Below are 13,952 nucleotides of genomic sequence, written 5' to 3'. Positions count from 1 at the left end.
CTTGGCCTGTAATAGAATCAAATCTTGTTGCATTTTAGAGTGCCACTGCTGCCACAGCAGTCAAAGCTGATGTTCCTAAAGTTGATCCTGCTAAAACATCAAAGCCAGCTGCAGCAGGCACAGCTGCGGCTGGAAATGTGTCTGTGCAAGGCAAAAAGGAAGAAGCTAAATCAGCGCAAACAAAGGTAGATGTTCCTGAAGCCAAACATGGCAGAGGCTGTGTGTCAACTCTGCCCTCCGTATACTCTGCACAGTGATGATTTTGCATTCAATTCAATTCATCCTCTCGGTCTCTGTGTTTAATGAATGGATGAGGATGTTGTGATGAGGTGTTGTCATGGCTAGCAGGAATTTTTCACACCAATCAAACATTTTTTTTCTGGAAATTCTAAAGAAGAAAAGTCATTTCATTAAAGCAATTAACTAAGAAAGAGTTGGAATTTCTTTTTTTTATGGCTGATAATTTCATGATGCCTTACTCCTAATAGCACAATGGATATATTGTGTTGTTAAGGTCTGTGGCCTGATTCTGGATCTGTGTTGCAGGTTCAGGCGGAGGTTACATCCACAGCAGCTAAAGGAGCCCAACAGGTAAAGACTTAATGTAGCAGTGCTAGTTTCCTTTAAAAAGCATGTCGCTTGCGCTTGTGTGCTGAGCTGTGTTGCATGCGCAGGCACCTCCAGTGGATGCAATCGACGAGCTGGCCAACATACTACCATCAACTGATCCGTTCGCTCGCCCAGAGCCTGTGTTCACGGGGCCAGAGGTCAAAGAGGTATAGCATAGCCACAGTGTGCAAGCATACATGTTGGAGTTTGTGTGTGTGTGTGTGTGTGTGTGTGTGTGTGTGTGTGTGTGTGTGTGTGTATGCTTTAGAAAGTGAGCAGCAAGCTGCATGGGCCTTTAGTGTGTAACCGTGTAATGCATGTGTCACAGCATGACATCACCTCTGAGAAAGGTCAGAAGTGTGGAGAAAGGGACGACACACTGCCTCCAAACTACAGATTCAAAAATACGGTCAGTGTGCACCACTTTCCACTGCTTTCTAAACTTTCTACCCAACCTCACCTTGTTTTTTGCTTTTGCGTGCTTCGCTGACAAATTCGTAGGGACTACTTTATGTTGGTAGGAAACTGTCACTTTTAGCTTATGTTCTTTAGACAAAGTTGCTTTACAGGCATGACTTTGACACCAAATTAAAGCTTTAGGACTGATAACTTGTTAGTATGAAGCAAGAGTGGCTGACTCCTGCATCTGGAAGGATATTTGATCCAGATTAGTCTGAGGTTTTCATGTGAAAATCAAGAGGATATGTCTTAGCCTTTTCCTATTCCTGAGACTATGGCAGGAAATGTCCAATTTGACCTTGCAATATAAAATCTTGCCAAAATCTCAAATCCAGATTACATCCAAAATGTAATTGCTTTAAAGAAAAACCAAGCTCCATTTCTTTTTTGGTAACATTTTCATGCAAATCCATCAGCAATGTATTAAAAAATGATCCTGTTAAACAAAAAGAAGCAAACAAACCAAACCAATCAACAATTACTACTGGCATGTTTATTACTTAGAATTAGAAGGCCTTTTCAGATCTTAAATGATTTCACCATTTTATTTTTCTTACCAAGTGTAAAACTACTTTATACTTTCTAGGGTGGAGCTCCTGCAGATGCTAAACCTGTGGATGTCCCTGTAAGTAAAGCTTTTCAAACTCCTGCTATCAGTTCTTTGTAGTCCAGATAACTCACACATGCAGGAAGTGCTGTTTCCACTGTATAATCTACCCGTTCCTGGGTGGAGAATGTGTTGGGTGTTGTCCTAAGAAACCACCTTCTCCGTTTGAGCTTGTTGGCTCCTGTCCGACCAAACCCAAACACTCACAAATATATGTGCCCTGTCACATGCACACTTACATTGCGCACAGTGATACACCAGTTAAACCGAGGAATGTGTTCATAGTTACTCACAGTCACTAACACACCCACATTTGCATCATAGCCGACTCCCACTTTGGCCTCCTGGCATCGAAGAAGCTTTTTTGGTTCAGTGTCTCACCAAGTCTTTCTGTTCTTTCTTCCTGTGTGAGTTTAATGGTTTCAATTTTGTGTTGGTCATATTTATGTGGAGTCAACACGATTTGTGTCACCTGCATCTCTTTAGAGAGAGTATTTGAGTTTTTGGCGTCTGTGGAATGTAAAGGGTGTGTCTGTACTTTTCCTTCACTGTTGGTACAAGTCTGGTTTGCATTATTTTGCCTTTTGATTTGGTCACTCATGCCCTCTAGTGGAACTTTGGAGCAATTCTTTCTGACTGAGTTATTTTAGGTTGGTGTAACGCACAGTATTTTTCATTTCAGAAACCACTGAGCACAGACGCGGCCCTTGATTCCCTTTCAGCTGATTTTAAATCAACTGGTCAGCCTGGACCCAAGAAACAAGAGGTCAGTCTTTAAGCATGAAGCACTTAGCTGCTACTTCCATTTGATGTATGTGCTGCACACTCCTAGTATGGCACCTGTGCTGTAGACTGCATTGGCTCCAATAATATCATTTTTGTCTTAAAGGTCTAAAAAGTCTCATTGTGTTTTTTTTTTCATCTTCATCCATAAAATAAATAGCAAAAGGCACATGTTGAGACTATAAGTGCCTCTTCTGCTGGCCCTGCGAACTTTGCACCTCCTCCTGTGAAGGTAAATTTACATTTTTAAGTCCCTGATGTGTCATTACAGCAGAGTCTGGCTGCAGAGGCTGATGCCTTTTCGTCCTTGCTGTCCCTTTTGTTGCAGAAAGCTGAAACTCCTGCAGCAGTTCCTCCTATGGCGGCTCCTCCAGCTGATAAAAAAGCTAAGATGGAGAAAGTCTCAGATGACTTCTCACTGGAGGCTGGACTCTCTTCTTCCAGCACGGTACTTTTACTGTAATGGTTACTTACAGATCTTAGCTCTGTCTTAAAATGTTTTAATAAGTAAATTTCTTATGGCTGTTAAAGTTAAAGCCAAAATTTTACTACACTGAAAATAAACCTGATTAAAGTTGCATTGTTATTCTGCATGGATCAGTGAAAACTAAAACATTTGTCTGTTTGCTCTTGTAGAAAGCGGTATCTCCTGCGGTTGCTCCTGCTGATAAGAAAGCCAAGATGGATAAAACCACTCCCGATGTCTCTGTCAAGGCTGGATTGGATACCAAAGCAGGCACCAAGCCCAAGACCAGTGAGGTGAGATGCAGGAGATGAGGTTAAACAACACGGGTGTCATTAGCTTGTCATAAACGCCATGTTCTCTCTTCAGGGTGACTCCATGTCTCTGGATGCTCTCGGTGCTCTGTGTGACACACTACCAAAAGATGCACCAAAACCTGAACCCCCCAAACTCAGACCTCAGGACATTGTATCGGTAAGAGGCACAAACAGCTGCACTGTCTTAAGCAGCAACTCTGCAGTCACTTTAGTTCAGTTACACATAAGATTCATTGCTAGACGATGTCTCACTTTGTCCCCCTTACTTTCTACAGGAGGGAAAAGTGAAGAACGAGAAGGGTGTACGTGTAGGAGAGAGGGAGGACACGCTTCCTCCAGATTACAGGTTCAAAGAGGAAGACCTCAAAAAACTGCCTCCTCCAAAACCCGAGGTGAGCCCAGAGTGAATTCATTTAACGATGAGCTCCATTGATGATAGATTTTTGAGGCCAGTGTTGATACTGATATTTAAAAAGTTACAGATTTTATAGGTTTGTTTTCTTTGTATGCACATAACATCACATTTTGTGAGGGTAATATCAGGAATCTTGAAGAATGTCAAATATCTTCTCTTTCTTTACGTCATATCTGCCCGACCCGACCCTTGCAGCCCAAGATGGACGCTGATGATGCTCTGGACATTTTGTCTGGGGACTTCAGTACTGCTTCAACAGCTCCTGCTGTCCAGGCTCCTCTCTGCTCCTCAGCTGCTCCTCTGCAGGTAAGCTCTGTCTCGATCAGTGACACCACTGTATAAAATCTAATATCCAGTTTTAATGGTGCTTTGTGATTGCTGCAGAAATCTCCCGCTCCTCCCACTGATAAGAAAGCCAAGGTGGAGGCTGGACTCTCAGCAACTACTGCTAAGGTACAGCAGAACTTCTTCCAATCATTTTTTTTAAAGAGATCTGTAAAATAACAGTGTACATCATGGCATAAGTTATATACTGAGTGAAATAGCAAGATTTATTTTGAGTTGGGCTTTTTCTTTACTGCCATCTGTGTTGTGTGGTGTAGAAAGTGGAATCAGCTGCAGCTCCTCCTGCGGCTGGGCCCGGTGCTCCTTCTGCTGAGAAGAAAGCACAAGAACACAAACCTGCTGCTGGGAAGGACGCCAAACCAGAGACCGACAAGGTTTGACATAAGATGTTTGAAGTCATTTTTCTTCTTTTTTGCCCTTCTTCCTGTTCTTGTTTCACTTCATATTCTTTAGACAGACATTTTATTTTTAATAGTTTGATAAATCCTGTTCTGTCTTCAGGGTGGCTCCATGTCTCTGGATGCTCTCAGTGCTCTGGGCGACACATTACCAGCAGATGCACCAAAACCTGAATCCCCCAAACTCAAACCTAAAGATATCGTCTCTGTAAGAGTGAAGCTACACCCTAGCATTAAATTCACAGCTTTTGATAACTTTTTTTTTTCCACCAGGTGATTTTGTTCTCTTTCTCTATGTACAGGAGGGCAAAGTGAAGGCGGAGAAGGGTGTACGTGTTGGAGAGCGAGACGACACTCTTCCACCAGCTTACAGGTTTAAAGATAAAGACCCCAAAAAACTGCCACCTCCAAAACCCGAGGTGAGACTGAAGGAAATTTACTTTATGGGTTAAACTTCAGCACATTAAGCTTATGAAACTCGTAGATCTACAACTGTTGAACATTTAGTAACTTGATTTAAGCTTTACTTTGTCTCCTCCCGCAGCCCAAGATGGACGCTGCTGATGCTCTGGACATTTTGTCTGGAGACTTCAGTTCTTCATCAGCTCCTGCTGTCCAGGCTCCTGTCGTCTGCTCCTCAGCTCCTCCTACACAGGTACACTGTGAATCAGTTATTTGTTCCTGCACATAAACAGCGCACGTATCTCTAAAAATGAAAAGCCTCCATCTTTTTTTTGGAGTCCCTACAAAATTCCACAAAATATAAAACTGCATCGTTTCAGTGCTTTGTTTCAAACTCTTATCTCTGCTTTTCAGGCAAAAGTAGAGGATTTGTCAGCTCTTGATGTACTCTCTGGAGAGTTTGTGGCTTCATCTAAGGCTTCTGGAGTTCATGCACCAGTCCCTCCTCCATCAAAGAAGCCACCAGAGGTAAACTTGTTGGTGTGAATGCGGGTTTTTGCATAAACTATTTTTTTTCCTTCCATAGAGGATTTCCCTGCCAAGCAAATAAATAAATATTATTTTGTTTTTATTTTTGCCACCATGGCTGTCATTGTGCCCTTTTACATTCATGTCTTTGTTTTCACTCCTTTTTTCCATCTCTGCGTTTCTGCAGAAAACAGTCTGTCCCGTGGAACAACCTAAAAAAGTCGATGTAAGCGCACAACAGACAAAGCCCAAAATTGAGAAGGTAACTGTGAGGAATCAAAAGTCTTCTGATTTCTTTTGGCTTTAGTTCTTCATTTATCATTCAGAGCTGTATAACATGCCTTGTCTAAAACTGGCCTATGAAGTTCCTCTTCTCTCACCCCTCAGGGTGACTCCATCTCTCTGGATGCTCTCAGTGCTCTCAGCGAAACACTGCCAACAGAAGCACCAAAGCCAGAGTCTCCAAAACTCAGACCTGAGGATATTGTCTCGGTATGTGGTGCCTAAAAACATATAGTGTTGTTTTGTTATGAGTGACACATTTTATTCCAGTAATGGTATACCAGTACAACTGAATTATCCGTGCACATATTTGGGTTTTTTTTAAACACTTGTCCTGTTTAGAACCCTTTAAAAAAAATCTGTATTTAGGAGAAACAGTGTGTCTGGACCAGCCAGTCATTCACCCTTTTCCCCTTTTTCAGGAGGGCAAAGTCAAAAAGGAGAAGGGTGTGCGTGTAGGAGAGAGGGAGGATACACTTCCTCCAGATTACAGATTTAAAGAGGAAGATCTCAAAAAACTGCCTGCCCCCAAACCTGAGGTGAGCCCAGGGCAAATCTATTTCTAAGCAACAAAAGTTAGATATTTATTAATGGATAAAAAGCCATAAAGAATATGTACATTTAGTAATTGAAATAACGGCTTATTTTCTCTCTTTATCTTCTCCTGTAGCCCAAGATAAATACTGATGATGCTGTGGATATTTTGTCTGGAGACTTCAGCTCTTCGGCCGCTCCTGCTGTCCAGGCTCCTGTCGTCTGCTCGTCAGCTCCTCCTACACAGGTACCAATCACGAAAAGCAATAGTATTAATTTCAAGTTGAGTATTATCGATTTTAAGCATAGGATTGTATTCTGTCTCCCCCTCAGGCCTCTGCAGACGCTGCTCTTAAGTCCTTGGCCGGAGACTTGGTTGCCTCCAGCGCTGCACCGGCAGTGAAGTCAGAACCTCGTATTCCTACACAAACAAAGCCACAGGTAAAGGCTCAAGTGTTTCTCATCTACTTATACTCTTTATACAACTATCTGCAGCTACATCAAAATCATATTTTTTTCTGGGGTTTTTGCACATTCAGCTGGAAGCTGGAGCAGACAATGCCCTTGATGCTCTGTCAGACACCTTGGGGGATATCAAACCTGTTCCTCAGCCCGCCCCAGGTCCCGTTAAAGATCCCGTCAAGGTAGCCAGCATGGTTTAAAAAAATAATAGAAATAATTTAAAATAATAATAAAAAATCTGCATGCCACTTCAGCTGTTTTGATTTGCCTTGTTGTTGCAGGAGAAAACGATTGCTGAGGAGAAGCTTATTAAAATGGGAGAGAGAGATGACACACTACCACCAGAGTATCGACCCACTGAGGAAGACCATAAGGTAACCTGACAGCCTTTGAAATGAGATCCTAAAAGTGAAGTACATTTACTTAGCAGTCCATCAATTTCTCTACCAATCCATGCATTTACTCAGTACAACTTTCCTACTTTAAAGATGTGAACATATAGCGTGTTCTTCCTCTTGATAGTCTGCTGCAAGCTGGGTTGGGTAATGAGAATTACATTAAATATTGTGAAGTAATAACAATACAAAACATGATCAGGGACACTATTCATTCATTTAACTGTATTTTTCAGTCGGTGTGTAATATTGTGAAAACAGAAGTCTTTTACATTATATAATCTTGTTATTAGTCCACTAGTCCATCCATACACTACTGAAGACTGCAACATGTGACAGGGACATTTATAAAGTGTAGTATAGCATTTGTTGCTTTATTGAGAGTCTAAACTTCATGAATTTCATTTTAAAGAAAATGGAAGAAGCAAAGAAAAAAGCTGCCAACATCCCCAAAGAGGTCAGTTCCTCACACAATATTTCTAAAATAAAATAAACATTAATGATATATGTGAAAGATGACAATAAAGCATTCCCTTTTTAACACTCTGTAGAAGAGTATGGATGACACAACAGCCTTAGAAATGCTGTCCAGTGACTTCTCTGATGCACCCAAGCCTGATGCACCGGTCACCTCGTGTGCTGCCACAACAAAGTTGGAACCTCCTGCGCTGGACTCAGCTCCTCTGAAGGTAGTGGAGAAATAAAACCTACCATTTCTACTCCTTCTAGCTAAATTCCATCAAGGTGTGAGACATGTGTCTGTCTCACCTTAACTGAGCGTTGTGAGGTTTGACTCATAGTTGGTGACGACCATAATCCTAATCTTTGCTCATCCTGAAAAAGGAACAATGAGCTCATACCAGGGAGAGCCACCTAATAGGCTGTGATTGCGACTATCACTGATGATTACTTACAGTGTTAAAAATGGTCCTTACTTAGTTGTTTTATACCATCTTTGTACCTGAAACCACTTCTAGAAAATGCTTTCTTATGATCTTCTTGAGTTTATTAACTGTTTTTTATTTATTCTTGCTTTTCTAGCCGATGGCTGGTCCTGTTCTGGAGTCCCTGTCTGATACCCTGCTTCCAGATCCAGTAAAAGGCAAATCTAAAACAGACAAACCAAAGGTAAAAATCTATATGACTATTTAGAAGTGTTTAAATATTACACTTTACTATAAGAAACAGGACCAAATGTACATCTTTTTCTTGGAAGCTTCTAAGAAAAACGCTTCTGACTAAACTGCACTTCAGAAGAATGATTGCAGAACATTTATTTCTCATTGGTACATGGCGCCCCCTATAGGTTTCCTTTCTAGCTGTTACTGTGTCTGTGCTCACTACGTCATGGAGCAGTGTGAGTTGTAGAGCCTAATCAAGGTGTCGACTTTGTTACAGGGAAAGAGCAAGTCAAAGTCAAAATCTAAAGTAAGCAAATTGTCTGCTGCATGAAGACCTAATTTAGGCTGAATAAGCAACGTATCTGACACACTGGATCTGTGCACTTATAACTGAGCCAAAGTCTCACAGCAGAAGCAGTTATTGAATTCTAATTTCTGCAGGGGCCTCCACATAGTGGCATGTGACAAGCTGCTCACGCTCCTCACGCTGCTTTGCCTGATGTTGATTTCAGCCTGTAATACTGCAAAGGCATGAATTCTTTATCATTTTTAATACTTATTTGTTAAAAACATCAGAAACAACAAGCAGAGGAACCATCTGCCCCTGGCCAGCTATCAGCTCAGAGAAGCTCAGACGTTGTGCCAACTTCTACAAAGAAGAAGAGCTAGGTCACATGGTAAGATTTGTCATATTTAAGTGATTTAAAAAAAAAAACCCTGAATATTAGAAGGATAGATATCAAGTCTTTAAACTGACTGCTGAATATCACTTGTTACAGGTTGTCGCTTTAAATCTGTCCTCCAGGCCACGTGGATGCATCGGTGAGGGAGCTGCTCTCTGGATAACGATTCTATTTTTGTAAATTGTTAAGAATGTATATTGGAGTCAAGAAAAAAACCTACACATACCCATAACATTTACGCAATGCACACACATAGAAGCACAAACGGACATGCACGCACACTTAAACACCTATCTGCTTTACAGTTCAAAGATAAGAAGTTTTGTTTTGGGCTTTTTGGGTTTTTTTAGAGAATATAAAAGAGACTTTTAAAAACTGGATGGAAATGAAAGACGTGAAACTGTGGGAAAACGTTTTTGGGTGCCAAGAATCACGCATGTACATCACAGTTGACAGGTGGGGTTTTTTTGTTTCGTCTTTTTCTTTTTCCTACAGCAAAACACTTCTATTACAACACCGGTGACCTATACCTGCTGGTGTTGTGACATTAGTTGGAGCAGTGGAGACTGTCAACTTGTGTGAGTGCAGTATGGAGTAGGTGTATAGCACCGGGAAGTTTTGTGCAATCCAGATGTACACACACACAAAAAGTTTTTCTATCATGATTGGACACCATTACATAAGACACTAGTGTACAGCTTAGTTCGCTTATATTTTAAACAATACATAGTTTACATTATTGAATATGTGGATTTCCCAGGAGGTGTTCTAATTAATTCTGTATTGGAGAGCTTTTTGCAAATGTCTCTCTTTAAACAGAGCAATATCTGTCAAGTAGGTCTTTTTCTGTGTTTTTGGGTTTGCAGAAAGGAAAAAAAAGACGTTCAAAAGTGCACTTATTGAAGCAGGATGTTTACAAGCTTTGTAAACTGCCGTTGTTTGTGAGCTGTAAAAGAGTTTTGCTCTACGTAACACAACACTGTAATTTGCAAAGGGCTACTGCTTTCAATTGTAAAGTTAGTCACTATAATTCCACCCTTTTTTTGTAGAGTTAAGCCAAGATATGAGATGTATAAGGGGAAATGCTAACTAAATTGAAAAAAATAAATACATAAATAAATCATGCAGTATCATTTTATTATTATTGTACCTTAAAAGAGAAACAAAAGATAACATTAACTGACTTAATATGCTGGAGAAAATAACTAAATATTGTAGGAAAGGTGAACAAACAATGTGTTTGTATAGGTGCAAGGGGAAATGTGTATGTATTAAAGTGCGTGGGAGTGTAATCTCCTATGAAAGAATTTTTTTATCCGCTCTTGACTTGTGGTTTTGCGCTCTGCTTACAGTTGTAGCACTCCACTTCCTTTAGACTCAAGGGGGGGGGGGCTTAAAAAACAAATGTCTTTTGCTCAAATCTACTTTGGTGCCAAGACCCTGAATGACTGATGGGAATCCAAATGAGTGGGTTTGATGTGTGGAAAAATAAAATCTAATAAAGTCAAATACAGTTCATTGAAGAAGGAATGCTTGTCCGAGTGGTTTTATTTTTTTATTTTATTTTGTACAGCGTTTTATGTTGAAAATAGAAACGAGAAGGTTTTTTTTTTTTGTTTTTTTTTTTTGTTTTTTTTTTTGAGGATGTGCAACGGTTAAAAGCAAAAACAAAAGAACGTGCCATATTTGTTCTTTTCAGTATTACTCTACAGTCTTAAAAACATGTGAATGAATAAAATCAAATGCTTTTCGAGTAAGTGTAATTTTAAACAAGCCATAAAAAAAAATCTGCTTTAAATTGTTTTGATGACTAAATGCGAGTGCAGCAATTCAAATAGTGTGTGCAGAATGCAAAACAAAAGCACACTGTTATTGCTTTTAAAACTTCCCAAAAAATTAAATAAAAAATATTTAAATTCAAAAGAATTATATACAATTATTGCTCACAGTTCAGAAACAAAATGAATTCTTCTCAGGATCATCTTCAGCCGTACCCGTAACCATAAGAATTGATGTGGATTTGCAAAATAAACTCTTTAAACCACACAATTATCATTAAAAGGGTTCAATCTACCTGTGACAAAACAGTGTTGTTAGCCATCAAGCCACATGAAAATTATAACTCAATGTTGGCAATAAAAGGCTTTCCATTTATGCGCTGAATACACAACCACTTTAAAACCATCTCATATTTTCACAAACAAAGAAAATGTTTTAGGCTGACTTTAGCAAATAGGATGAGAAGATGCAGCAATAGCGTTAAAGAAAAAAAAGTGTCTGAAATTTCACCATTTAGATTAAACATATCGGCCGGGCATCACTTCTTTTGCAGGAGGTGCCGTTCGAGGTCTAAATTTTAAAAGACAAAAACAGATGTAAATTTAGATGATTAATACAAATAATAATTAGTAACCTTTGTCTTTTTTAATGTAAAAAGGGACTGTTTTCTTCAAATAGACTGCAAGTGTAATTGGAAATAGGGAGAAAAAACACATTCAACAACAATCATAATATACTATGGGTATAGGTATTTAATTTTGTTATTCAAATATTAATATTATATAATACGTTTTTTTCAAAAATAAAATATTAATGAAAATAAGAAGAAAGAAAATTGCTGAACAATATTAACAAAATAAAGTCTAAAATGTCATTTTGCTGTCTGGGTATGGTTCCTGATGTTGGACTAATAACTAAGTATTCCTCATTTATTCATGGACTGTATTCCTAGACTAAAATGGAACAATAATGTTAAATGTAAAAAAAATAAATAAAGGAATAACTTACCTTCTTTTGTGATGGTGTGGGCATCTCCGTGTCCTTATCCCTACATGCAATTGAAATGATTTAAACTTGAGGTGAAAATATAGATTTTACAATAGTTTTCAGCTTTCCAAGTGCAGAAAATGACAGAATTTTATATATTATTCAGTTCCAAATTTTATGCACATGAAGATCATGTAGATTTCATATTGAAGATGCACTTACGATTGCAGTACAATATGGTGACGATGAGGAGCAGAAGAAAAAGGCCACAGCCACCAGAAAGAGCTCCCAGCATTATTGGACTACAATTAAAAGCAGAACTGGACTCCCCTTCTGAAAATGAACCATCCTTGTTTACCAACTTTTTCTACTCACAGAATTTTAAACATGAATATGATAAATGTTATAACACATCACTGATTTTGAACACTTGCCTTCTGCTGTCTTGCCTTCTGCTGTCTTGCCTTCACAATCACAGGTTACAATTTTGGGCACACTCAGTTTGGTGGTGCATGTTGGTGGTGCTTCAGTTTTATCTTCAGTTTTATCTAAAAAAGAAAGAAGAAGTTAAAGTTATGTGTAAACCTACTAAAACAATAAACAAAACAATAAATTAAACCAAACAAAGAAACATAACTTACCTGCAGATATTTGTGTTGTGTCTCCAAACACCAGTGTAATACCTTGGATAAGTGACGCACAGCCATATAGGCCAGCGTCGTTTTTTTTGAAGGACTTCAGTGATAGACGATCATTTGCGTAAGTGTAGAGCTCATTAAAGTTTTTTGCTAAGGCCTTTTTTATGCCAGTTTTGCTGAAAGACCCAATGAATTCCATGTGATTGCTTAGAACTCGAAACCAGACAATCATGCTGGCCCCTGTTGTGTCTTTAGCTGTACAGCTGATATCAATCTTATCCCCTTCCTTTGCTCTTTGGTCTTTGAAAGTCCCTGAAGTGAATTCTAAAAGATTTTATAAAATGAGAGAAGAAAAAAAACATTCTGTGTCTGCGAACAATACACAATAAACAAAAAAACAAACAAATCAGATAATACTTAATAATTAAGTTCAACTTACTCTGACATGACACCACAATCACCAGAATCAGAAGCCATTTTTGGTCCATTTTAATCTTGCAGACGAGAATAGGAGCTAAACACGTCCTTTTCGTGTTTATTGAAATCTGCTGGGAGATAATTCAGCGTGATATGAAACCCCGCCCCAGCTGTAACCTTCTTTTCTGCTCTGTCAAATGGGACCATTGCAGCAGAGTCTTGCAGAGACCTCCTGCAACACGATCGTGGTCTGCACAATGTTTGTAACCCACCCAATCTGCACTTCACTCCTCTACCTCTGGTTTGAAGCATTGAACACCACTACTTCATCCACAAACTATTGGCACACAAATGCAGCAGGGCGCAGTATGTAGGCTGAAAATGGATGAGATAGGAAGTGAAAACGATGCACAACAAACATAGTTCACGCAACTCTACACCAAATTCTGCACAAATTAAATGGTGCATTATACCAAACTTTTCTTTGTTGAAGTTTCATCATGAACTCCTAACAGTCACTTTGTCATTGCTATGTAATTTGAATTTGACCTGCCTTTGGTGAATGATTGCTGAAATTTAAACATTCAAAGATTGCAAACATTGCTATATTTTAATCTCTCAGATTAAACTAGTTTAGAGAAATATAACAGTTTAGTTAAGAGTAAAACAGAAAGCATCAGGGTCTCTCAGAGGCCTTTTCTAAGACTTCACATTATCTTACATCTTACACCCCAGTTTTTAACATCACCATGTTCTGAAATACGGGCAAAAAGCCTTGAAACTGTAACAAGCACAAGATATAACACAAATATAACGTCAATAAATTAATTTAAAAAAAAAATAAAATATACTATTATTATATAAACTAATATTCACTTTAGTGATTTCCCATCTTCTCAAGTTCTGGATAAAGATTGTTGTCCTCTTCGATTTATAATCACTGTGTTATATTTAAGATTTAAGATTTTTACCTTTATACTCGACTAATTTATGACAATTTCCAATATTTTCATTGTTCCAAATTATTTAAAAGTACTGTATTGCACAGGCAAACACCCCTAAAATCCAATGTTAGGCATGCGATTGCGCAGTGTTACAACGCTTCCACAAGACTGATATTTACACCATTAGATGGCAGCAAAATGACTTAGCGCCATGTTGCTGTCAGTGCACTGAATCCTTGAACAAAATCTCAAAACATACTTCTGAGCGTCCCAAAAAGCTGATTCTGTTCATCTGGACGTAGCGTTTTAAGTGGGAGAAACGTTTCGTCAACAGTACCTTTGCACAATTACTGAAACTAGTCCCCTGAATGAACAATGGGCTGT

At 39.0% G+C, this 13,952-nt stretch overlaps 2 protein-coding genes across 8 annotated transcripts in view; one reads left to right on the top strand and one right to left on the bottom strand.

Annotated features, from left to right (window-relative positions):
* Positions 1-10,327, top strand: part of cast (calpastatin) — a 32,667-nt gene extending 22,340 nt beyond the window's left edge. For 3 of the 7 annotated variants that reach the window (XM_085353082.1, XM_085353081.1, XM_085353083.1), the window contains exons 5-35: positions 39-185; positions 547-591; positions 675-776; positions 938-1,018; positions 1,655-1,693; positions 2,358-2,441; positions 2,619-2,690; positions 2,787-2,906; positions 3,095-3,217; positions 3,291-3,395; positions 3,514-3,630; positions 3,849-3,959; positions 4,038-4,106; positions 4,256-4,372; positions 4,500-4,604; positions 4,699-4,815; positions 4,941-5,051; positions 5,213-5,326; positions 5,514-5,588; positions 5,714-5,818; positions 6,031-6,147; positions 6,279-6,389; positions 6,476-6,583; positions 6,682-6,786; positions 6,886-6,978; positions 7,412-7,456; positions 7,551-7,688; positions 8,041-8,127; positions 8,398-8,427; positions 8,697-8,797; positions 8,900-10,327. In XM_085353082.1, coding sequence (XP_085209208.1) covers positions 39-185; positions 547-591; positions 675-776; positions 938-1,018; positions 1,655-1,693; positions 2,358-2,441; positions 2,619-2,690; positions 2,787-2,906; positions 3,095-3,217; positions 3,291-3,395; positions 3,514-3,630; positions 3,849-3,959; positions 4,038-4,106; positions 4,256-4,372; positions 4,500-4,604; positions 4,699-4,815; positions 4,941-5,051; positions 5,213-5,326; positions 5,514-5,588; positions 5,714-5,818; positions 6,031-6,147; positions 6,279-6,389; positions 6,476-6,583; positions 6,682-6,786; positions 6,886-6,978; positions 7,412-7,456; positions 7,551-7,688; positions 8,041-8,127; positions 8,398-8,427; positions 8,697-8,789 — 2,886 coding nt within the window. In that variant the 3' untranslated portion in view covers positions 8,790-8,797; positions 8,900-10,327. The remainder of the gene's footprint in view (positions 1-38; positions 186-546; positions 592-674; positions 777-937; positions 1,019-1,654; positions 1,694-2,357; positions 2,442-2,618; positions 2,691-2,786; positions 2,907-3,094; positions 3,218-3,290; positions 3,396-3,513; positions 3,631-3,848; positions 3,960-4,037; positions 4,107-4,255; positions 4,373-4,499; positions 4,605-4,698; positions 4,816-4,940; positions 5,052-5,212; positions 5,327-5,513; positions 5,589-5,713; positions 5,819-6,030; positions 6,148-6,278; positions 6,390-6,475; positions 6,584-6,681; positions 6,787-6,885; positions 6,979-7,411; positions 7,457-7,550; positions 7,689-8,040; positions 8,128-8,397; positions 8,428-8,696; positions 8,798-8,899) is intronic. The other 4 variants (XM_085353085.1, XM_085353086.1, XM_085353084.1 and 1 more) reach the window with 3 other exon arrangements.
* A 773-nt stretch (positions 10,328-11,100) lies between these two features.
* cd8a (CD8a molecule) lies at positions 11,101-12,695 on the bottom strand. Its single transcript, XM_085353117.1, has 6 exons — positions 12,647-12,695; positions 12,211-12,531; positions 12,019-12,117; positions 11,792-11,902; positions 11,591-11,630; positions 11,101-11,152 (listed from the first exon to the last, which is right to left on the bottom strand). Exons 1-6 carry the CDS (start codon positions 12,693-12,695, stop codon positions 11,101-11,103), a joined length of 672 nt encoding a protein of 223 aa, XP_085209243.1.
* Between the last annotated feature and the right edge of the window lie 1,257 nt (positions 12,696-13,952).

This window comes from Diplotaxodon limnothrissa, linkage group LG5, assembly GCF_057381915.1.
Source record: "Diplotaxodon limnothrissa isolate DT_005_m linkage group LG5, D_limnothrissa_male_GT1.1, whole genome shotgun sequence".
Lineage (NCBI taxonomy): Eukaryota > Metazoa > Chordata > Actinopteri > Cichliformes > Cichlidae > Diplotaxodon > Diplotaxodon limnothrissa.
This window is presented reverse-complemented; position numbering and strand designations above follow the sequence as displayed.

Coding starts and splice junctions, on each gene's coding strand:
- cd8a (XM_085353117.1), bottom strand. CDS start 12,695: ATGGACCAAAAATGGCTTCTGATTCTGGTGATTGTGGTGTCATGTCAG. Junction 11,903..12,018: donor TGAAGGCAAGACAGCAGAAG/GCAAGACAGCAG, acceptor GTTCATTTTCAG/AAGGGGAGTCCAGTTCTGCT. Junction 11,631..11,791: donor CACCATATTGTACTGCAATC/GTAAGTGCATCT, acceptor AATTGCATGTAG/GGATAAGGACACGGAGATGC.